The sequence below is a fragment of the Theropithecus gelada genome, chromosome 11, assembly GCF_003255815.1.
Source record: "Theropithecus gelada isolate Dixy chromosome 11, Tgel_1.0, whole genome shotgun sequence".
Lineage (NCBI taxonomy): Eukaryota > Metazoa > Chordata > Mammalia > Primates > Cercopithecidae > Theropithecus > Theropithecus gelada.
Genome location: NC_037679.1, coordinates 37,135,621 through 37,161,050, shown reverse-complemented (window position 1 = coordinate 37,161,050; position 25,430 = coordinate 37,135,621). Strand labels below are relative to the sequence as shown.

The window sequence follows — 25,430 nt, the reverse complement described above, 5'->3', positions numbered from 1 at the left end:
GTGTTTCCCATTTTCTCTGGATTCTACTTTATTCTATTGTTTTCCTTTATGTAATCATTAAATGTTGTGGTTCTGGGTAGTAGAAAAAGAAGTGGGGATACAGACAGCAGAAACCTGGGAGTTCAGCAAAGGAATATTCTATACTTCTTCCAGTTTTTGTCTATAGTTTCTCTAGATGATCTCAATCATATTCATTGTATTGGCTATTATTTATTTACACCTGAATTCTAAAATTCTAACTATAACCCAGCACTTTACGCTGAATTCCCGATGTATATAAAGACTGTCTAATTGACATTTCTTCTTGGTTGTCACAAAAATATGTCAAACCCATCATTTATAGAACTGAAGTCATAATATTTTATTAACAAACCTGGTCCTGATTCATGGAGCCCTCAGGTGAAGCCTTGATGGAACTTACAAGGTCTTGCATGGTTGGGTCCCATGCAACCCATGGGATGATGGTCTCCAGCATCATCTCACACAAGACTCCTCTCTCCTCTCTCTACTGTGGCCACAAGAGTCTTCTACTCACTTTCCATAGCTTCCTGCCCAAACAGGGTCTTTACACTTGATTATTTTCCTCCCCACTTCATCCAGTTGATTCCTTCCCTCCAAGTCTTAGCTCAAGTGACTATTTCTTTTAAAATCCTCCCTAATTTCACTGATCAGGCAGTCTCCAATTATAAGCACTTAGTACTTAGTACTCCCTGGACCTATGTTTTCAGTACTTCATACTCTTGTGATATGAGATTAATGTAATTAATTGATTAACGTTTAACTCCCAGACTAGGCCCTATTCTCCATGTTTGAAGTCACCATTGTGTCCCCAGTGTCTAGTCTTGTATCAGAATATAAGTTTCACTCAACAAATCTTTTATAAATATATCGATAAATAATGTTAGCCATAAGAGTAAAACAAAATTATTGGTGGGTAAAGCATATGCAAGAAAGAGTAGCATATGTGTACATATACTGGGTTTGGATGTAAAACTTGACTCCATCACTAATCAGTTATCAAGTCATGTGATGTTGGCAAGTTACTTCACCTCTCTGAACTTGTTTGTTCATCTGTAAAAATAAGAAAAAATGCCTGCCTTGCAAAATAGTTGTGAAATCAACTGTTATTACAAAAGGACTGAAAATACATCCTCCCTTGTGAAATTCTGGTCAATATTAAAAGGGCAAATATATCTGCTCCTTGTGTAGCCTGTTTCTTTCTCTCCTGGACCCCAATTCCTCACATATCTCCATCTACTGACAGTCCCTCCCCATTCATTTCTAAAGTCTGTTCTTCCACCTGGCTTCATTTATTGTGGGCCACTCTACTCCCCACTGATCTCTTCCTTAGCCTATTGTCTCTGAGCGAAGGGAGAAACAATCCTCTGAAGTGTTCTAAGGATTTTTATTAGTTGCTGAAGAAGTTTAAATGGAGAGTATGTAGTGAAATTGTGGACCCCAGGGAAAGCTGACTGGCTGCCTGCCAAGAAGTGTCACAGAGGCACAGCACCTTGTTGAACTGGCTGGGAGCCAGGGTTGACCTCTAGTCCTGCAGATTTTGTATTCACAGATTCATCTTTTACAAGCTGAGTCACATTAAGCATTTCACTGAAATATTTGTCTAAAGCCCACGGCTAACTGGTTCCTATGAGAACAAGACCAACAGCTGTCACAGGAGCCAGAATGTTTGTGGCCATGTTAGTTACAAAGATTCTATCTCCATCTAAGAAAATCTGGAGTAAAAGAAAACTCGGAATGTATTTTAGCACTACAGTTTTTGCTCTGCTAAAAGCAAGCAGCTCTTAAAAAGAATTCTTCAGAAGCTGACTTGTGGCTATCTTCCTCAATATGAAAGACTTAGTTCCATTGGTTAAGTTCCCACTCCCCCTGTCTGAGACATGCTTTTAAAAAAGTGTATTCCAACTTGTGACAGCTCAGTCTTGTCTTGGAAGCTGTTTTAAAATTTGTGTTAATGTGTCAGTGCATATTTTTGGCAGACTCACTCTTTTATGTCTTTTAGTTTAAGTCACAAGAGAGTCTTATTTACCTTAAGTTCTCCAATGTATTTCTCATCAAATTCCCTACGTAAGTGATCTACATTAGCATTAATAAGGAAACAGATTGATCAATGAAAGAATGGAACTTGGTGAAGGTAAACTTCAAATCACCGTAAAAAGGACTTAGAAGTCATGCTTGGTTTATATTCACATCTAAATGAGACCAGAAATGTCTACTGATGTTACAAGTCATCATTTCTCTAGTATTTCCACCTCACAATTTGTTACAGCAAAATTAGATTTTAATTCCAGTCTATAGAGGACCAATCAATGCCAACTGGTAAAGATGTACCTTTTATACAAATGATCAAAGAAGTCCAGTTAAATCTCTGAAGACTCACAACTTACCCTCTATTTTTATGCATGCTTTGTACCAGTTAAATAAAAATATTTGAGTTGATTCATGAAATAATTTACAAAGACTTTAGAATCAAGTGTGTTCTCTAATCAGAAAGTACATTTTGACAGATATAGTGAAAACTGCAGTGGATCATTCACTGTTTCCCCATAAACTGATAATGCATTATCTTCCTATTAACTGGAAAAAGAAAAAATACGTATCATAATATTCCTTCAAAGTATTCAGCAACATGGTCCTATGTAGACAACCTCACTGTGCATTTACAACACGGTCATCATGTTATGAGTAAGTATTGAAACCATCAAGACACAGCATTGCAAAAACAGTTTATTTAGATTTCTTTTATTTATTTACTTTTTGAGATAGGGTCTCACTCTATCACCCCTGCAGCAGCGCATTAGAGCAACCATAGCTCACTTCAGCTTCACCTTTCCTGGCTCAAGCCATGTTCTCACCTCAGCCTCCAGAGTGTAATTTATTTAGAATTCTAATAAGCCAGGTCCTTCATCTGTTACTGGGAGTTGTAGTAATTAAAAGTCATGATACCAGTGATTACCATGAGAGCTATTACCTGTTTCTGCACACTTACTATGTGCCAAGTGTGGTGTTTAGTATTTTCCTGGGGCATATCACTCAAAATTCACAACAATCTTGTAATGTAGGGGCTGTAGTTAAGAAATTAAGACATCTAGAGGTCAAATAACTGGTCCTAGGTAACAATCTGGTAGATGCTTAACCAGTACTTGAACCTGGCTGCCTGTAAATGTTGATCTATTAACTACTCCCCTACAGTTTAATTCCATCAAAATGCCTCTGAACTAAGTATTTTATTGCATTTGAGGTTCCCTTAGCTAACGGACAGCTCAGTCACTCAGTCTTCGAATGTGACATATCCACTGGTCTAACCTAAATGTTATATATTTTTTTATTTTTTTATCTTTTTTTGAGACAGAGTCTCGCTCTGTCACCCAGGTTGGAGTGCAGTGGCACGATCTCGGCTCACTGCAAGCTCCACCTCCCGGGTTCACTCCATTCTCCCGCCTCAGCCTCCTCAAGTAGCTGGGACTACAGGCGCCCGCCACCGCGCCTGGCTAATTTTTTTTGTATTTTTAGCAGAGACGGGGTTTCACCGTGTTAGCCAGGATGGTGTCCATGTCGTGACTTCTTGATCCGCCTGCCTCGGCCTCCCAAAGTGCTGGGATTACAGGTGTGAGCCACCGCGCCTGGCCCCTAAATGTTATTTTTTATGTACTAATCATTAAAAGAAAATCAGTATTAAATCCTAGACATTATCAAACTTCTAATCTTTAATGTCATTAATATAAGTGTTTGCATATTGATTTATATTCAAGAAATATTTCCCCCTGTGGATTCACCTTGATATAGATATGGTCACAAATGTAGACACAAGTAGAACTGATTTGAGTCAGAAACATTAACTAATGGTATTGTAATTCCTGTTTGTAACTCCAACGAAAAAGAAAGAAAAGCACATATATTTCAAAAACCAGTAATGTGCTTGTTTTCCTATTTCCTTCATTCTGGAAAGGCAGACAGGTGACAGCCAGGGCCAAGGCCAGGAAACTGTTGGGGTGAACAGAAGTCTAGTGTAGATAGAAGATTTGCTCGATTCAGGGGAGCTGAGCAAATAAGAAAACATTGAGAATAATGCGAGCCAGGTTTCTCATGGTTGACAAAAGGAGGCACAAGTATGGAAAGAAAAATAAACTCCTTGGTGTTGAGCTGGAATTGGAGGTATTATGAATGTATGTATACATGAATAATCACATTGAATTATAATAAATAATATACAATATTTAAAATAATGATTAAATATGTGTGTATGTATGTGTGTATATACACACATATATTTCTTGGTTTTGACCACCAAGAAAACCTAGGAACAATGAGATCTTGGTTTCTAATATCACTCTATACAAAAAGACATACGAGTTCCTTAAAGAAAAGAATAGGATCTAAAGCCAAATTAGGGAATGTGCAAGATGAGCCTAGAACACCTTGAGCCATAAAGAAAGAAAATTCTCAGAGTGATAGAGCATTTGGAAAGGAGACACAACCTGCTTGAAGGGACTCCCAGTGGCCACATCTTGGAAAATTAAGCACCAAAGTAAGTTGTGACAGCAATGAATTATAATAAATACAGTAGAAATCTGTTTGTCCATATAATTTAAATAGACAGATAGATCATGAGGAGAAAATATCTCTTTCTTAAAGTAGAATGCCAGAGAGCAAACGCAGAAGACAGGATGGAATTAGAAAACCAGTTGTCACATATAACAGCACATTATTAATTCAGGCAACAAAGCTCAATGGATGCTAAAACTTGTGGGTGAAAGTAGATAAAAAATTGAATTTTTACACACAGTCTCAAAATATCTTCCCACAAAAATATGTATTACATACAACTGGACACAATATATTCACTTAGAATATAAAACTGTGGCAGATATTACCTTAATCAAGCAATCAAATTCAACACAACCAAAATGGAAGATATTGATATTCATATCATGAAACACCCAATAAAATGCAACGGGAAAAACACAGTATCATTTTGATGACATTCCAGACAAAAAATACATTTAATGTGTATCTAATAATGATGAACTACATGACAAACCCAAATTAGAAACATTATATAAAGTGCCTGGCCATCAATATACCAATATCATGAAAGTCAGGGAAAGGCTAAACAATTGTTCCAGATATTACGAAGACATGACAACTACTAGATGCAATATTTATCCTGAATTACTAAAAGGGATCATATTTGGTGAAACTTGGTGAAACCTGAATAAGTTCTCTGAGTGCTCTGGGAGAAGTGTACATGAGAGTCATTTGTACAATTCCTGCAAATTTTCTGTAAGATTAAAATTGTTTCCAAAATCATAAAATAAAACATGAAGAGAAGAAACAATGGCTTGGTTAGGCAAATCTATAATCCCACAGAAATATTTTATAATAAAAATCTGCTCTGCGAATTCATGGTGTGGTTGTGTAAAGTACAGCATATTATATCAAAAGAAGGAAACACTCTAAATTCAGATTTTCTTGACCAAAGTTTACAAATCAAGTTGTTTATAGAGGGTCTCTGTTTACATTTAATTAACGGGCTTAAGAAGCATGATACATTTCTCCTTATGAATAGTGCCTTGCCTTATCTAAGGGTTAGGTATTTTTCTTTTCTGAGAACTGCTCAAAACCCTGATTCTGCTCTCTTTGCCTCTACATGTTTGCTTTATGTCCAATGCATTGTTTCCTTGGCATTTACTACAAATGGTCAGAAAAGAAAGAATGTAGACTTCAACACAGAATGTTATAAATCTGGGTAAGTGTCATTTTAAAACTTTGTTGGAGGCTTCTAAAGAGACAGGTTTAAGGAAAACACACAGGTCTCTCTTTTCTCCATAATTAACCAATTACTGTATTATTTTATTTCACATGTCCTTGAAAGCATGTAGAATATAGTTGTGATGTAATGAACACAAAAACAATGGAAGAAAAATGACATATGGGAAAAGGGGAGGTATTTTTTGAAAGTCTGAAGGATGTAAGGTAACAATTTTTGAACTCCAGGCAAGAAAAACAGGTTCAAATAATGTAGCTCAGGGTAGACACCAAGAAAGAAGAGGAACAATAAAAAAAAGGAGTTTTAAAAAAACAGAATGGAAAAACTATGCTGTTCTCCTTTTTCTTCTTTTCTTCCAATAACTGGAACCTCGTTTGAGACTTAACAAACCTACCTAAGACATTCAGTAAGTTGCTCCTTCATCTATACTTTTAACATGGTTCATCCTACTCTGACCTCTCCTACAAACAATCCATTATACATTCTGAAGAAAGAGTAACTTTTCTGATCATGCTTTCCACACACATGCTCATGTGCATGCAAGCACACATGTATATAGACACATATATACATACATAAAGTTCACATTTCTGACCTTGAAGAATTTCTACTACAACCAGGCTTCAATCAATCTTCAATGTCCAGAGAAACTGACTGACTTGCCGACCACCGTACGTATCTTGTATTGAAATTGTTTATGTGGTTCCTTCAGCCTTATGTTTCCCTCCCTGTCCCCCTCATCTCTGCATTACCAAATCCTACTTATCTTTCTGGACTCAGTTCAGGTGCTACTTTCCCTGATTCCAACAGCTAAAGGTAATTTTCCACTTTTTTGAAGCCTCAGTATAACAAATCTAGTTCAGTCCTGGGGAGCTTTACCCTTCCAGCTGCATTTTGTAGTTCTCTTTGAGCTTGCCTCTTGTCTACTACATTGTGGATGATAAAAAGAAAATGACACAGGATGTATGATTTTTCACTCAATCCTTGAGGTCTCATGCATAAGAAATATTTAGTAGGTAGTTGTTTGAAGAAGATAAAAAATAAGTGAATGAATGTGCTGAAGAGAAGGTATGGTTTAATTCTTTAAATATTTTAAAGCTGTTTGTATTTTGGTTAAACCCTCCCATTTATAGGAAGTGAGAGACTTCAGAATATTTTTTGTTCCAGTGTACATTTTTGGCAGGTTTGAAAATTCTTCTATAGCAAGTGATTCTAACACAGGATGACAGTGTTTCATTTAACAATTTTTATTTGGTTTCACTGTTTGTAGGCTGTGTACTGGGCAATTATGCTACTAAATAAGAAAGACAAGACTCTTAATTTCAATGAGCTTACATTACATTAGGAGATGGCTGAAATCATACTACTTAATAAGTAAACAAGAAAAAAACAGATGGTAATAAACTGTATAAAGAAAATACAAGAGGATGATGAAATATAATTCTGAGAAGGGGCATAATATATATTCCCCTTGAGTAGGTGGTTGGAGGTGGTTGGAGATTAGCAGAGCTCTAAAAACAAGACAGACCTGCAGTGATCTAGAAGACATTTGTTACAGGCATAAATGAACATATATATCAAAGACATGTTCTAAAGCAAGATAGACTGGTTTGTTGAGAAAGAGGATAAAGGCTGAGATACAATGTGTTGGGGGAAGCGGGGACTGCATGTGGTTGTGGGGATCAATTGTGAACAGGGTACTAGATTACTTAGAACCTGGAAGGTCATGGTGCAATTTTTGAGTTTTATTTTTTTAATGTAATGGAAATCTAATAGATGACTTCATTAATTAGAATAAGATATACAATTTATGCCTTTAGAAGGTGAGAATGCCAGCTATGTGAAGGATGTTACTGCAAAGAGCTGAGTGGAAGCTGGGAGACTCATTGGAAACTAGATGAGAATTGGTGGTGAGGTGGCTTGAACCAGGAGACAAGAGCTGGAAATGGAAAGAAAGTCTGATTGAGGGTATGTTTTAGAAGATGGGTTAGGAGGACTAGCTGAAAATTTGATGTATGGAGAAGGGGTCATTGAAAGAGAAAAACAAAATTCAAATTATTTCCGTTTCTTTTCTTCTTTAGTCTCTGATATGGTTTGGCTCTATGTCCCCACACGAATCTTATCTCAAATTGTAATCTGAATTGTAATCGCCACATATAGAGGGAGGGACCTGGTGGGAGGTGATGGGATCATGGGGGCAGTTTCCCCCATACTGTTCTCCTGATAGTGAATGAGTTCTCAAGAGATCTGATGCTTTAAAAGTGTGTGGCAGTTTCCCCTGTCCTCTCTTTCTCGCCTGCTGCTACGTAAGACGTGCCTTGCTTTCCCTTCGCCTTCCACCTTAATTGTTAGTTTCCTGAGGCCTCCCCAGCTATGCGGAACTGTGAGTCAATTAAACCGCTTTTCTTTACATATTATCCAGTCTCAGGGTATTTCTTGATAGCAGTGTGAAAATGGATTAATGCAGCCTCTCATTCATATAATTACAAATCCTAACCATTAGTATCTGTAGCAGTTCCAGTTACTAGTATTTGCATAGCAGCTCACAATTTACCTATTATTTTTCCCATCATGCCTGCATTATAAAATTGTAGAATATCAAATTTGGATGATAGCACAACATTCTTCCTTCCTTGTGATAAACTCTAACTCATCTTTTATTTCTTACCCTTATCTTAACTTCTTGGTGATGCATTAGTTGACTCCATTTTGTCAGATTTGTAAAAAACCCTCTTTTTTCTACATTAATTCTGTATGTTGCACATACTTCCATAACAGTAATGCTTTAATGTTTTTGATTATATTATTCTTACTACCCTTAGTAGGCTGAGCTCCCAGAAGGCAGAGATCTTTTTTTAAAAAAAAATTGTGTCTTCTGTTACATGGTATTTGTAGAATGAGGGATGAGTACATAAATGAAAAAGTATGCAGCAATTTCCCTTTGTCTAAACTGTAATAACTGGTCACTTTACCACTTTTTAAGTACTTCAGATGGTCATCTTAACACTATAAAAAGCAGCCTATTCCAATTTCAGGTAGCTCTAGTTATCGGGAACTTCTTAAACCAAAATAAAATATTTTCTTTAATTCTCGATATTTTGTCTTAGTTATATCTATTTGATAAATGAATAAGAATGACAGCAAATTTGAAACTACTTTATCACTCTGTAGAGATAATTGACTTACTGAAACTATGTACAGAATAATTTATATTAGATAGGAAGTTAGGCTAATAGGAAATCTATTAACTTCCAGAATCCACATTATATTTATAGAACTCTGAACCTCCAGTTTCTGACAAAGAGTATTATGAAGCATATATTAGAGTCTCAGAAGGAATAAGTATTAACCTAGAATTGAGCTGAGAAAAAAGTCACCATCAGCCATCAATCTTCCCATTATATAAAAGTTATTTAACTATCTTTATATATCATATATATGTATCTGTATACATTTATATAATTTATACTAATTAACAGCAATTACCATTTTCAATTATAAAAGAGTTCTGACTGAGAATTTTGCAAGTGTACTATCGGCATTTTCCTAACCAGAATTTTCCCGGTAACAATACCTCTTATTTATGTCATGTAGCTAGAACTGATAAGCAAAGCAAATTTCTACTAGCTTTATGATCTCAAGAGATTATTACTATTCTGACTTAATATCTCTGCTTCATTTCTGGAAAATGGGGGATAACATTCTTTCTCATGAGTTTATGATGAAGTTTAAATGAGAAAATTCACATATATTTTGTGACACAAAGACTTTCACTAAGTAAACACTCAACAAATGATAATACCAACATAAAATAGTAAATTATTAGTGTTATGTCATCAAATGATTAGCAACTCCAAAAATAATTGTCAGGGATTTCATAGGAGGGATTCTTACATGGGGATAGAACAGTGAAAGTCAGAAAGAACATAAAAGGTTACATAATCCAAATGTCATGACTATAAACAAGCACCTTCCATTGAAAGCTGAAAAGAATGAATTTTGAGGATTTACATTACTATTTGTAAAACTGTTCTGCATTGATTTAAACACTTTGCATGAATATTACTTTGTATATAGACTTCAATGTGAAATTTTATGAGACAGTTTCAATTTCTTTATTTATTGTAGAAACAGGGTCTTACTCTGGTGTACAGGCTGGTCTCAAAGTCCTGGCCTCAAGCCATCCTCCCATCTTGGCCTCCCAAAGTGCTGGGATTACAGGCATGAACCACCATGCCAGCCATGATTTTATTTATTTTTAGCTATCGTATATTGTTGATAATAATAAAAATAATTACTGATATTAATGTAATTTACTCAAAATCTGGCTGTGTGCTAAAAATTTTACATGGGATTATTTTCTTTAATCTTTAATACAATCGATCAAGGTAGGCATCCTTTATCAATCATACTTTGTAGGATTAGAAAGTGAAGTTTAGGGAAAGCTGTTTACTATGTGGCAGATACTGTTCTACAGATAAATATCAACTCAATCTTCAAAATAGCCTAATGTGATAGCTTCTACCATTACACCTATTTCACTGATTAGGAAATTGTGGTTCAGAATCTTTACATATATGACCCAAAGTAACACAACTAATCAGTGGTGGCATTGATATTCCCACTCAGGCAACCACCACAAGATGCTGTTTCTGAACAATGGTAGAGTAAGACATATTCTATCACCGTTTTTGTGGTTTTTTTTTTTTTTTTTTTGAGTTTCCCTCTTGTTGCCCAGGCTGCGGTGTAATGGCACAATCTCGGCTCCCTGCAACCTCTGCCTCCCAGGTTCAAAGGATTCTCCTCCTGCCTCAGTCTTTCTGTTGCCTCTTTTCTTAGCTACTTGGCTACATTGCCTCACTTTTATAGTCTTGTTGTTAAAGAGGTCAAACTGAAACTCCAAGAGAGTGGAGAACTCATCAGGGTCATGCAGGGGATCCGCACTGTAACTTCTAAGCTGTGCTGCTGTGCTGCTTCCTGTTTTTGATACTTAAAAGTTACATTTTCAAATGGAAACCACTAAATTTGTATCCACTGGATAATTTATTGCAAACAATTTTTTTAAAAGCTTGTTGCTACTTATAGAAAGAAGCCTACTAAATTAGCAGTTCTAGATTTACACTTCCCTATGAAATTCACTTGTGATTTTTTGAAAGGATTGATGTTTTTACAGAATATATTTGTAATCCACAAGGGTGTTGAGTATGACATATTTAAAACTGCATGATTTTTTTTCTCACATTTTTGAAATGTGGATCATGATTTTGACATCTTAAATTCCGCTTTGTTAAATAGGGACCCTGGAGTCAGAAGGAGCTGCAGACTCCCATCTGATCCAAATACAAATATTTTAAATGAATTAGTACTACTGAAGTCAGAAAAGCAGCATTCAATTGTAATGTCCCAAGAGAGTAAATGAAATAATTATAATAATTTTGTTTTGCTGAGTGTATAAAAACTTCAGAAAAAAAGCACTTAGGTTCTTCATTGAGAAAAAAATAAATCAGTATAAACTGCTTTACTTTAAAAAGTTTTATATTCAAAAAATTAATAAATTTTTAAACTATACAGTTTTGATCCTTTCTTAATTATAGTGGGTCCTGTATCCTATTTGTAAAATTTTCTTTCTGTAGTTAAATTGCCAGCCTGCCAGAAGGTGGGACAAAGCAGACACTACTGATCCTCAGGCCATCTCCTTACTAACCAAGCAGTGAAAAAACTGGGCACGCAGCAGTTACTGACACATCTCTAATCGATTAAAGCAAATCACAGAACAACAGGCAAAGTGTTCTGTCTTTACCAATTGGGTGGCAGGATGCATATTTTAAAATGCATAATAATGTATTTTAAATTTTTATATTGTGTATTTCAGTGCCTACAAAACAAAAAAGCAAAGTAAAATAAATAATAAATAAATAAAAGGTAAGAAAAAAACAAATCAATAATACAACCCAAATAAGTAATACAAATTATATATGTAACCCGTTTTACCTAGAAACCTATGCCTTGCTGGGGGAAATTAATATAAAATTTACATGGAGAAAGTAGTGCCTTATAAATAACTTTTGAAGAACATTTGCAACACATCAGGATATATAGTAAACATGATATATGCATGACCTCTGTTAATAGTCTCAACTCTACAAAGTAGTGCATGGTTCCTATTCCACAGCTGAAGAAAATGAGACTAAAGAGTATTAAGTAACTTGTCCAATGTCTTATAGCTGAAAAGTGGCAGAACTAGGAATGAAATCCACAACTTTATCATTTCAGAGGCTGCCTCTTTAACCATTATGGTATACTTTCTCCCAAAGATGACAACAAAAAAACCATAAACTCTGTAAAAGTGAGAATTATTTTAAAAGTCTGCTACTAGTAATAGAAGCAGTACGGTAGTAGCAATAATACAAATAAACACAAGAGAACTTTGTGGCATCTGGTTTCTAGCTGGCTTTTGATAACAAGTAGTTTAATTTTTGAAGGTCTCGATTTTTGAGAGGGAATGAGAGAAGGAATAAAACTGGATCCTGTTGGAAGCTTTTTTCCAGACTAAGATTCCGCACTAAATTCTAGGCCTCTGTCTTTAGCATGAAACATTCCAAAATGACAACATAAAGCACTACTTTATCAGCCTTCCCTATTACACTCTTTGAGTATGTAGGCCTGTAAATATATTTACAACTGTGGATAAGCAGAGGCCAACTTACCTGTAAATGAATGGTGCCACTGTCGCAGTATTCGGGTGGCTGTGTTGCTGCTGTTGAGGGAGTTGGACAGCACCATTTCCTGTGCTCTGCCCACTGCTTTGTGCCACTGTCATGGTACAGGAAGCAGAAGAGGCTTGACCAGCTTCCCTTCCTTCCAAAGGGCCAGGACAGCTAGATGCACTTGCTTTCTCCATGGTTATAGGCTTAGGTAAGGACTGGGAAGGGCTCCCCTTGGTAGTCCTGAATTTCTCAGACTCTTTGCTTGCTGTGCTGCCAGGTGAAATGGTTTGCTTTGCTGTTGGAACTTTAGAGCTTGGTTTTGGAATCCCACTGGAAGATGGAATTAAGCTTTCCTTCTTGGCTGCTGTTGTCTTGCTGCCCTTGGGGATCAAGCTGGCAATTTTGGAGGTCTTTTTTGGAGCCATCTCGGTCACCTGATCCTTCTCTTCCTTGACTGGTTTTTCAGTGCAAACTTTATTTTTGTCCCTGTTCTTTTCTTCTTTTTCCTTTGGCTGTAGCAAAGACTTTTTATTGCTGAGATTTTTGCTTCCAGCTTTTGGAGGGGCCAACTTAGGTGACACTTTGGGACTGCTATTTGTTGAGCCACCACTATTCAGACCACTGTTAAAACCTTCCATTTCACCAGATTCAGAAAAGGCATCATCATCCTTCCCACCATCACTAGGTCCTGAACTGGGAGGCTGTGGGGGGCGTAAAGCAGTCCGGGCATTGACTAGCTTGAATTTCTCAAGCATGGATTTCTGTCCTGAGGGAGCAGTTTTGACCCCTTCTGAGACAGGTGGCTTCAGTCTGTCTGACGGTGGTGTGGGTGAGGTGGCTGGACTTGACTGCTTTACAGTCAACATGGTGGAGGTGGCGCTGTGTTTGACATTCATGGACTTGCTGCGCCAGGGTTTGCTGGCACTTGGAGAAGGGATGGCAGAGGCAGGAGGCTGCCCAGCAGTACTGGGAGGCTGCATGTTACCATTTACACCTGAAGATGATTGAGGTCCTTTGGAGGAATCTGGACATTGTTTAGAAGAAAAATAAAGAAAAGGCAATTAATCTTGATCATTTATATTACATAATTAAGAACTTCCAAACTATTGATGGATAGAAGTCTCTCTCCACTGAACTGAAAAGAGACATGTGGCATCAATCACTTCTCTGATGTGATTTTTTAAACATATTTCAAAAATGCAGAGTTTTGAGAGGCATTGATTCTGGGGTAGGAGGTTGGGGGAGACTATGCTTTATTTTCCCCTCTGAAATTAGTCTTACCCAAATAAATTTGCTAGTCACCGATATTCAAAGATGAATAAAACACTATCCCTCCTCTAAGTAATTCTCTGTGTTCTTTTTCAACCACCACTGTAGCCCATATTAGTAAATGGATATTCCACCTTGCCCTATAAAAATATGTTCTATAATGAATGTTGAAAATTGGCTTAAGCTACTGGGAGTTTAGCTAATTGTTTAGTTAATTTTTAATCTGATTAAATATGGGTATAATTTATAATTTAGCTTTTTGTTAATTTTATTTTAATTTGTATATTACTGAAATGTATGCTTCTATAGATCAGATAATCTACTAACCAATCTATCTATATTTATCTTTATAATAATCCTACAAGGTTCGTATTAATATTATCATCCCCATTTTACAGCTAAGGCAACTAAGGCAAGGAGAGAATAACTTGTTCATAGTCAGACAGCCTGTATTTGAACTGATTTCAGAGACTCTGCTCTTAACCAGCACACCTACAGCTGGTCAGAATAAATCAAGCTACTTTTTAAGAGTTATAGGAAAATATATCTATTTGTCATATAACTATTTCTTAATGCACTAGTGTTTGTTTACATTCCACTTGGAAGTCACATTATGATGTGAATCTTTACATGACTTTTCTAGTAAAATTAATGCTTGATTACAGTCTTATTTTTAAGAAGACAAAACTAAATTAAAGGAAGGATTTTACAATATGGTATAGAATCAAGAAAAAGAACTGAGCTTTGAGTTAAAAGACCTCCATCCAAGCGTTAACATTTGTAAACTGTATTTCTGGTCAAGTCATTTATCTTAAGTTTAATCAACTATGAATGCCTCCCTCTTTCACCCTCTGTTTTTGGGGATGAGGGGATGATTGAATTAGACATTTAAGTGGTACTGTAAACATAGACATATTGAAAAATAAACACAAATCTGTTTTTGATGAAATGCTTAATGAAATGTTATATAAAGATATTGTTTTAATACTCTTCAGGAATTGGAGCTCATTCCATTTTATTAAATGCCTATAAATATAAAACCACAATGCTTTTATTTTTAAATGTCTTCTTCTTCAAAAAAAAGGCTGACTTAAAAAAAAAGTCAGAACACATGATAAACCATATGTAATCAAGCCAATTGGTACAGAATACTAGTCTTAACTCATTTTTCAGAAAAAGAAATTGACATACAACAGAAGGAAATAACAAAGAAGTTAGAGATGGAAAAGAAGTCAAATGGTTACAGGCATTTTTGTGTGAGTTAGACAGGTTTTATTTTCTAAAAAACTAAGTGTGCCTAAAATAACATAGTTGATATTTGAAACTGATATTAACAGTAAAATATTGTATACAAATACATTTGTATTACATTTTCTTAAACAAATTTGTAGACTAACAATGACTTCTAATTCTTACTACCCCTCTACCCCTGTGCAATTCCTCATTTCAATTAGCAAAGACTAATACTAATAGTATAATGCAAGACCATGCCTATATATTCTATATTTCAATCTTGCCATTCACTGAAAAGTCAAAATGCTTATATGGTATACATTTTAAAGCATATAATGAGAAATTGTTCTTTTAAAAATATTCATGTAGTCTACTTGTGCTCATCTTTGGAATGTTTAGAAAATTCATTAGATTCATACACAAACACTAAGGTGTTCTAAAAAACAGTGGATATATTGACTGATTCAAGACTAATCCTACAAGCTTCAGAACATTCAATTACTCAAATACATTATCTTTCTGTGAAGGGATTCCAATATTTTGCTTATTATCTATAAGTACAAATAGTTTCAAGATTATTTCATCAACAGATCCTTTTCAAAGACTAATAACATTTCCTCATAATTTAAATAATTCTTAGTAGTGGATGGAGTCCACTGACTACCGACAGGTAGAAGCACCTTATTCATCAGGTGTCAGCTGTGACCTTACCTCCTCAGGGGGAAAAAATTACTCCCACACCCACCTCTGACCCCCATAGCATCTAGTCTGAATTAGGTGGCTCTTCTACTTTCTCCCATAGTTTACCATTCCTTCTATTATAGTCATTACCTTCTATTACAGTCACTCTACTGTAACTGCCTATTGCCTCCGCAATACTGTGCATTCCATGAAAGCAAAGACCATGCCTGTATTACTGTTTTATGCCATGTATATAGCACCGACTACATGGCAGGCACTGAAGTAAGTGTTTAACACGTATTATCTCAATTAATCCTCCCAACAACAGCATGAACTTTCCATTATTTCCCCTATTTTATGTGTGAAAAAAAAGGAGGCACAAAGAGGTTAAGTAATCTGGCCAAGGTTATACAATTGAGCACTGAACTTTGCTTGAGTTATAAGTTAATCCTGTCAACCACTATATTATACTATTCCTCAAATGCAGATGGCTAAGTTCAATGGTTTATCAATTACAACATTCCCTTGACTATACAAACACAGAAAATAGTAACTATCCAATTAATACCCTGAATAGAATTATATTAAGTGAACTTTGTTTCTCAGGTACCCAGATTCAATTAGAAACTAAGAATTTTTCCTCCAAACAAAATGAATTTTCTCAGGTTCAATGAACTGTGTACATGCCTGTGCATTTCCTACAGTGAACATAATGTTTTGCTGATTTTTGTTGAACATACAGGGATATTTTTCTACTCTTTCCAGGAAAATTAATGTTATTCAGTTCTTACTGTTTATAGAACATGAATCTAGGCACATCATCAGTTAATATTTACAGTGACTACTCTATATAAGATATTCCAAGACACATTATAATCTTGTAGGAGGGAAATAAATAGAGTCATAAAAGATAAACGCCACTGTATATATTAAATGTCAGGTGAGTGTCATGTGGGAAAGAAAATGGTAGAGAAGATCAGAGTTGTGAGGACTCATAGAGAGCTGCAGAATAGGATCAAAACAGGTGGTATAAGGGAGATGTATAGGTTTTTTAGCCAGAAGAAACATTTACACATATTTTTGGGGAGCTATATAAACATTTATTCTATTTTTTAACATTTTAAAATTTTATATATATATATATAAAATTTTATATATATATATATATAGACACAGAGTTGGAGATAAACACAGTCCCCAAAATCAAAGCCTATTCTGCTGGACATATTATTAAGCAGAACATGATGACATCCTATTGAAATCATCCTTACTCACACTGATCTTAAAGTCATTTGTGGCTCGGCACAGTAGCTCCTGCCTATAATCCTAGCACTTTGGGAGGCCAAGTCTGGTGGATCATTTGAGGCCAGGAGTTTGAGACAATCCTGGCCAACATGACGATACCCTATCTCTACTAAAAATACAAAAATTAGCTAGGCATGGTGGCGCACACCTGTAATCCTAGCTACTCCGGAGGCTGAGGCATGAGAATTGCTTGAACTCAGGAAGCAGAGGTTGCAGTGAGCTGAGATCTCACTGCTGCCCTCCAGCCTTGGTGACGGAGCAAGACTCTGTCTCAAAAAAAAAAAAAAAAAAGTTATTTGAGATATTTCATATTCTATAATGAATATATTAATAATTATTACAAATGTAATTATGCTAACTGACATTTTATTGAAGGTTCTTTAATTGCATTATTTCATGACAGCCCAGTGAAGGGGGAAGGGCTCACATTCCTAATTCACATTTGTAGAAACCAGAGCTTGGTAAGCTTCATTCAATGATTTAGATACCTAATGAGGAATGTATGGTGAAGCTAGGCTTTGACCCCACATTTTGTCACTCTACAGTCCGAGCTCTGTAATTTTCTTAGAATGTCAAACATTCTAAGTGTTTAACACAGTTGTTCTCAAAACTTAAATGTGCACAAATGACACCTGGGGATCCTGTTAAATGCACACTGTGATTCAGCAGATCTGCAGTGGGCCCTGAGGTTCTGCATTGCGAACAATCTTCTGGATGATGCCGGTGCTGCTCACACACAAATCATACTTTGAGTAGCAAGGGTTGAGGAGACTCACAAATTCTGAAAACTGCTGGCCTTTTCAGTTTTAAAGGACTGTTTCCTAAGACAGTCCCCCAAATTGCTAAGTTCATTACATGCTTCATAGCTATGCAATATTAACATTTTTCACTGAACTTTCAGAACCTTGGCTAGCTCTGAGTTTACTTGGATGTTTAGCAGTTTGCTTCAAATAATCTGTAAAACCAAAACAAACTCTTCGGGTTTTCCTAATGTCATTTTTCCTCATCTCTTTGGCCACATACTCGGTATGTATCTTCTGTGCATCTACAACTAGGTTAAGAAGTAAGAGTGTGCCTGGGAGCCTTGGTGGGGTTGAGCGGAGAGGGTAGAAAAGAACCAGTCAGGATGCTTTTTTAAGTGGCTGATGAACAAGGGAATTAAGAGAAAGTGCTCTTTCCTTAGAAAAGAGAAACAAGTTGAAGACATTAGCTAGAAAGACTGCTACAGAAGTTCAAGTACAGAAGAGGAATTTCAACATCACTGCACCCAAAAACGAAACAAGAGGGACTATGAATTATGACATTCACATCCAACCCACAGTAATGGTCATAACAGCAGCTGTAAAATCATTCTCAGGCGAGTACACACATATAAGACACTTCCCGAAGCTCCGCTCTAAATCTGTCCACAGCCTGTCTCTATACAGAGGCAATGAGGTGCTTCAGATTTCATTAAGAGGGCAAATCATAGGTTGTTGTGCATCAGGAAGGCACTGGAATAACGAGTCTCTCTGGACTCCTCACAGTAAAGACCACAACAGCAGCTGAAATGGCAGCACCTGTAGTTTCTACAGAATGAATGTAGTCACAAATTATAATCGTGGCCATTTATATACTGAGTAATAAGTAGCCTGGTCTCAATGACATATTTCTGAATGTTGATTACTCAACTTCTGACTATGAATGAATCTCAGCATGGGGAAAATAACAGATTTCTAATGCACATATTTAAAGGCATTCCCAAAATGGATTTGTATCTTGCATTTTTATAGGTTATCTCTGCTTACAGCCTTACCTCTTGTCTATGGTCCCCAAATAGCAATTTGCTTCCACTCTGTCTCTTCTGCTTTCTCTTCTTATACCTCATCTACATTCACCATTGCCAACTCCACCATAACCAAATATTATTATTCATCTACTGCTTACTTTATTCCAAGTACTTAATAAGTACTTCATACACAGTATCTCATTTAAACCCATAATAATCTACAATATACTTATGATCTCTCTTGTTAAAAATGAGAAAATGAAAACTTAGAAAGATAAAGTAATTTGTTTTCAATCATACATATGGCAAAATTTAGAAAAAACAAAATCTAAATGGGAACTCATTTTTGTCTGACTCAAACATTTGGAAGATTTTCACTGTCTCTTCTTTCCACATGTTTACTACATGCCAGAAATTCTGCTGAAATGGCTCTCCAGCAAGCCACATTTATCGCACAGTCAAGTTAATTGGGTAACTCCTTGTTTTCCTTCTTCTTTGGTGAGCAGGATATAAATGGGGAGAACCTCATACAAGTCACTTTATTCAGGTACTATATACCCTCTTCTTTAGCATCTTACTTGCACCCGTTCCTCTAAGTTGATGTGAGAATAGATATTACTTCATACTTGCAAAAACATCTAAATTCACAGAACTAACATCTAGTTATCTCATCTTGGAAATAAACAATATTGATGAATTGGGAACGATGCCAACCTAGTTCTAAAATTAATACATTGATGTAAATGTGGCAGTCATATCAGGCATATGGGAAGTTTATATAGAGGTTTCATTTCTCTCTGGAACCTCAGTTAGCTGTAGAGTTAGCATCACGTTACCAAGAGTGGTATCAGTCTGAGAAAGGACATAGAGATGATCATCTTAATCTGCTTATCTCTTTTTCCTCACCGAATAGTGTGTTGCTTTGATAAAAGCAAACTAGGTTTCAACTCTGAAATATAAGAAGTGACAACAAAAATGATGACAAAAGCACCATTCAATTCTGAAGTATTTCCTGCATGGCAGGCATTGTGCTCAGTGATATAGATGGTCCCTGCTGAATATAGGATACTTTAAGCATCACAGATCATGGTGGAAAGAGGAAAATGATTAAACAATGTGGCTATGCCACTTATTTTGATAAATAATTAGGACTTTAATTTCACAACAACATACCAAATCCTTTAACAAAATTAAGCTGAAGAAAAGTGGCATTCAAATCTAAATATGTCTTGGTATTAAGTGGCTCCTCGTGCACCTCCCCACACTGCTTTGAATAAATAATTGCTTGTGTATTGCCTCAGTCATCAGTTTTATAGTGACTCAACAGAAACATGGGACGGTGTTTTATAGGGATCCTGGAAGAGCTGTTCATTCTGCACATGCTTATACTGTACCATTTGCAATATCACAGTGCCACTCTGTGGAGAGTTGTGCAATTTAGAGAAGCTTCCATTCACCCACCAGCCAGGATGTAATTTATGTACAGGTACATATACTTTGTGGACACCTCAGTATTTGTGCATGTATGCATAAACCAACAACACATATGCCCAAGTCTATTTAGTCTTACCAATTGATATATACATAGATATAAATATATATAGATATATACATATATTTTTATATATGCACCTAGTTATGGTAACTCATGGAAAGAATTCTAAAATTCCTGAAATTATGACATTAATAATGTATTTTAGGCTTACATAAGTATTAAGTAATAAAGCAGTAAAATACATAATTAAATCACCAGTAAAGTAATATAATAACTAAAGCACATTTGCATTGGCTTGAAAACAGTTCAGTTCTTTGACTTTATTGTAATTTCAGAGTAATTTTAAAAAAAAAAAGTGTTTAAGAGCTAGACATCTATATTTTAGCTGAATAAGCTGCCCGAATTTAATGACTAATGCATAATTCTCATGAACTCTGATAGCTGTATAATGTTGAATTAAAATGTTGCTAAATCCTCGGCATCCATCTTATTAATTCTGTGTTGTGTGTAAATAAAAGCAAAAGCTTCCACACCAGAAGATACCTGATTAGAATCTAGACAAAGAGAAAGAAGCCCGGTTCAGTGAGTAAACAGGTACAATGTAAGAATCACAGGAGAGAAATGGCAAAAAGATGGCAGGTAGTATCCCCTCTGGTGCCGGGGCATGTTTCTTAGCAACATCATGGAAAAACACCTCTCCATTAAGGAACGCCATCAAATGATGTATGTTTATAGATCATAATAAAGAAACTAGATTCCAAATAAAGCTATGGATAAATTCCTAATAATAAGCTTTTTTGCATTTTCAGATTTTTTAATACAAATTTTGTAAAACAAGAATGATTTCTTAAGGTAACTTGCTTTGGGCATGCAAAGTATATGTCCAAATGAACCATGGCATAGTTTCTACAATATTTGATTTACAGTTAACAGGTATTTGGTTTTTCTCAGAACATATATCTGTCTAGAGTACTCTCATACAGTGCTGGGCAAATTGACAAATGCTTGTGTCAGAGTGTATTATTCATTGTCAGTTTCTGAATGGCAGGTCATCAGGAGAAGAAACTGAAGGACTCTCAAAAGAAATGCTTTACAAATGATGCTGCTTTCATTTCACCACTTGTTCTGAGAAATTTGTTTCCATGTTCCACTTCAACATAATGTTCAGATGGCAGTGAATCCCGTTTTAAGGTTTCTATTTCAGCCTTCTCTGCCAATGATAATCTACTACAATGTTCGCTGATATTTTAATTCATTTAATGAGACTGTAAAATGAGCACGCTCTTTTTTCAAAGTTCATTTTTAAAATGACAGTAGATGTATTTTTTGAAGTGCAGTTTGTAATTCTCTACTGATTTCTTCTCATTAAGCATCACATCACTTTAAAAAAGCTAATTTGTTTTACAATCATACATATGAAAAGCCACTGTGCTTTCAACAGTTTGTTTTTTTAATATAGAAGTGAAGCTGTTTTAATTGTGAATAAACCTTTACTATGTATTACAGCTTGTATAGATTCCTGAACTGATTTATATAACTCATCCCCTCAGACTTGTTAAAGAATGTATAAAGTATATTTCCACTTAAAAACATTCAAGGAACACATTACAGATAATTTTGTTAATCCTGCCAATAAAATATCTTGTTATTAATTTAAATATTCTTATTTTTAATAACTAAAAAGGAAAAGGAATTAGAATAAGAATATTCAAGTTAGGACTTTCTGAGTTCTATCGGTATAATACCATAACTTTTAAAAGTTCTTGATTTTTTACCTTGGTTGGTCACACCCAAGGTATATATGCAAACTAGTTTGTGATAGAGGTCAATTCATCACCAGATGGATTTGTATATTTTTATAAACATTATTCTAGAACTATAAATCTTCATATTTAAAAAAGTTAAAACAAACATATTTATTAAAAGATGTACCATTTGAACACAGAATAGATTATAACTTTTTTTTTTTTTTTGAAGCGGAGTCTCGCTCTGTCGCCCAGGCTGCAGTGCAGTGGCTCGATCTCGGTTCACTGCAAGCTCCGCCTCCCAGGTTCACGCCACTCTCCTACCTCAGCCTCCTGAGTAGCTAGGAGTAGAGGTGCCCGCCACCACGCCTGGCTAATTTTTTTGTATTTTTATAAACTGTTTTATATGTAATATATTATTATCTAGTTTGCTCTTATAATTTAAGATAATATTTTGGAAATATAGCATGAAATAATTAATTTATAAACATTGTCATTGCATCTATTGACATAAAGTTTTAACTCCACGTTTAATAGCAAATTTCATATTGCATAGAAGACAAATTCCAGATGTCTTTATTATATCATACGAAAACTCTTGTCTAAGGAAACATGCTTTATATGAGCAGACTGCATATTACATGACATCTGTCTCCACCTTGTGGTTATTATCAACATTGCTACTTTCTAATTTTGCACTACTTTCTAAGCATAGATAGGGAAGGTATGTATGAATTGAGTGGCCATGGAAAAATATTAATGCTTGTCTATCATCGGAATTTTACTTTTAGATGCCAGAAATAAGTTAAAGAAAATATTTTCACATTACAGAAAAATTCAGATAAATTAAGAAATAAAAGTGTTAATTCATCGAATGAATTTCTAAGTCTATTTACAAACATTAGTAGTAATTTCTTGCAAGAATATTAATAACGGTGGTGGTATCATGTTGCTTTATTGGACACTTTGGCAGCCTAATTAACACATCTTTATTTCTGAGCCTGTTAGCTTCCCCTAGAAATTTCCCACATGTAAAGGAAGTTTTAGCCTGAACTTGTATAATATTTTTAAGAAAAGTCAGGAAATGAGGGCATTATTTTTTCTGGTGAGGAAATGTCATCTCCCTCAGCCCCAGGAAGACTATAAGTCTTTGGTAGTATTTCTTGTGATCTTAAATCTAAAATTTTATTTTACATTTTAAAGAAAACATTCCTAACTTCCAAATACACACTTTTATTTTTTCATTTTCCCTTTAACTCAAGAGCTTAGGATATTACAATCTTAACACACACTGCTCTACTCTCAGGGGTTTAAAGTCTGTCCACTTTTGCTTTAGGCAAAAGGGAATATTCACACAAGAGTGTCTTGCTTCTAGATCACATCTATCCGTTCACATTTGAGTAAGAGGAAGTTGTCTAATCATTTGCCTATATGAAACAATTCACAATTATCTATTTTGAGCAAAAACGTTTGCACATGGTTGAATTATTCGATCACAATTTGCCAAATGTTCTACTAACTAAACATTTGTGCCACTTTTTAATTTCATGTGTTTTTCCATGTAGAGCCTAACACTCTGAAGAAAAGTTTGAAGTTCTATTGATTTGAAAATACTTCCTCAAAATCCAGTAGAACACCCTAGTTCCTCACACAGCCATACTACTTAAAACAGCACAAGTTCTTCATTTCCTCATGATTGAGGTGTAAACTACACATACTCGTCCCCGTCCTCCCTGCTACTCGGTGACAAGCATCAAATCAGCACCTCTTTAAATACCCACTTTGTACATCACAGAGAACTGTGCAGCATACGATTCATTTATAATATGCCTTTAACAGACACTCTCACTTAATGTCCTTGATTTTGTGATTTGATATTTATGTTATGTACTATTTCAAGAAAACAAAACAAATGTGAATAATTTGTCTTTTGGGGAAAACTGAGGTCATTATATCTCTGGGATCTGCTGCTTGCAAAGATAAAAACCTACTGTAATTATGTTTCAACTTAACTGCCAGAAACACTTATGACTCTTAACTGAAGCTAAGAATTCAAATAAATTCAGTATGGCTTTATGATTTCAGGATACATTTTCAAAAACATAAAAAGACATAAGAAAATGTGATTTACAAGCATTTGGAAGGACCTGTTTTTAAAAAACAGTATTTATACTTGCATATATAACTAACAACTTAAAATAAATAAGTTTATTTGTTTAAAGTGTTCTTCAGATCAGAAAACTGGCAGTCAGGAGGGGACAGTTAGGAAACATAAAGAAACTCCACTGATAACATCTCTAGGCCCAAAGCTGTTAGGCTGCTCAAATATTAGATTTAGCATGGAATTCACAAGACTCATGTTGGACTTGTGTCATAATGATGTAACAAACACTTACCTTTTTCGTTTCCATTTGCATAATTTGGAGGCTTGTTTTTGTCAATGCTGTTAAAGCTCTGACTTCTCCTATTTAAATTAGAGGCTCCCTGGACCTTGCTGCTGCTGCCTGCAGCAGGCACCCTAGAGGGCCCTGGAAGCCTGAAATAGTAGGAGAAAAATTACATCATTATTGTACATTACAAAAAGGTAAGGAGCAGGAGGTGCTGAGTAGGGACATAAAAGTCAGAAATTTACAACATAGGATGTTCTAAAATATATTTAGCAGAAAATGGTGATAGAAGTGACAAATAAATAGCTAAGCCCGATGTTCGAGATCTTCAGAAAAATCTTGTTTCACTTTTCAATAAACATGTCCCTCCATAATTATAATAATATAGAATAATTAAAACAAACCTTAACTAAAAAAAGTCATACTCACCCCATCCCTGATGAATAAAACTTTGCCTTAAAAGTACTATAACAATTACATGAAAAGTAAAGGAAACAATAACACTTAACTTTATATTCTGAGCATATTCATCAGCTATTTCAGTTATTAAGTTGTTCTTTTCAGTGTATAAGGCATTTGTTTTTATTGTAGGTAGTTATATAGTAAGTTTGCTTGGATATTAATCACAAGAAAGCTACTGAACAAGAGGGAATAGCTAATGCTCACTGAAATATCTAAGTTACTTAGCTACACTAATGAAAACATGGTACCAAGACCCAGGTCATGAGTTAAATTATATTTCACTGGTCTGCCACACAAAAAACCTCTTTCATTTTCTTGACAAAAATAAGCATCCAGACTTAGCTGCTTATCTCACAAGTTTGGCCAACTGATCACAGAGGAGATATAACAAGAAAAGATGCAGATCTCAGAAGAAAATCACTGTTAGCTGGATGACAATTTAAAATATGCTTACATGTAGTGACAATAGCTTTTGCTACTCTTTGTGTATGAATGATAGGATATGAAGAAATATTAACAGACTATCTTATAATTAGAGGTGGTTTGACTGGAGGTTATAAGTTACTGTTGCTTTATTTGAACTAAAATAT

The 25,430-nt window shown here is 35.3% G+C and overlaps 1 protein-coding gene across 2 annotated transcripts in view; it reads right to left on the bottom strand.

Moving 5' to 3' along the window:
* NAV3 (neuron navigator 3) overlaps window positions 1-25,430 on the bottom strand; it is a 377,767-nt gene that overhangs the window by 191,611 nt on the left and 160,726 nt on the right. For both annotated transcript variants that reach the window (XM_025403242.1, XM_025403243.1), the window contains exons 7-8: window positions 24,388-24,527; window positions 12,496-13,519 (exon numbers count right to left, since the gene is read on the bottom strand). In XM_025403242.1, coding sequence (XP_025259027.1) covers window positions 12,496-13,519; window positions 24,388-24,527 — 1,164 coding nt within the window. The remainder of the gene's footprint in view (window positions 1-12,495; window positions 13,520-24,387; window positions 24,528-25,430) is intronic.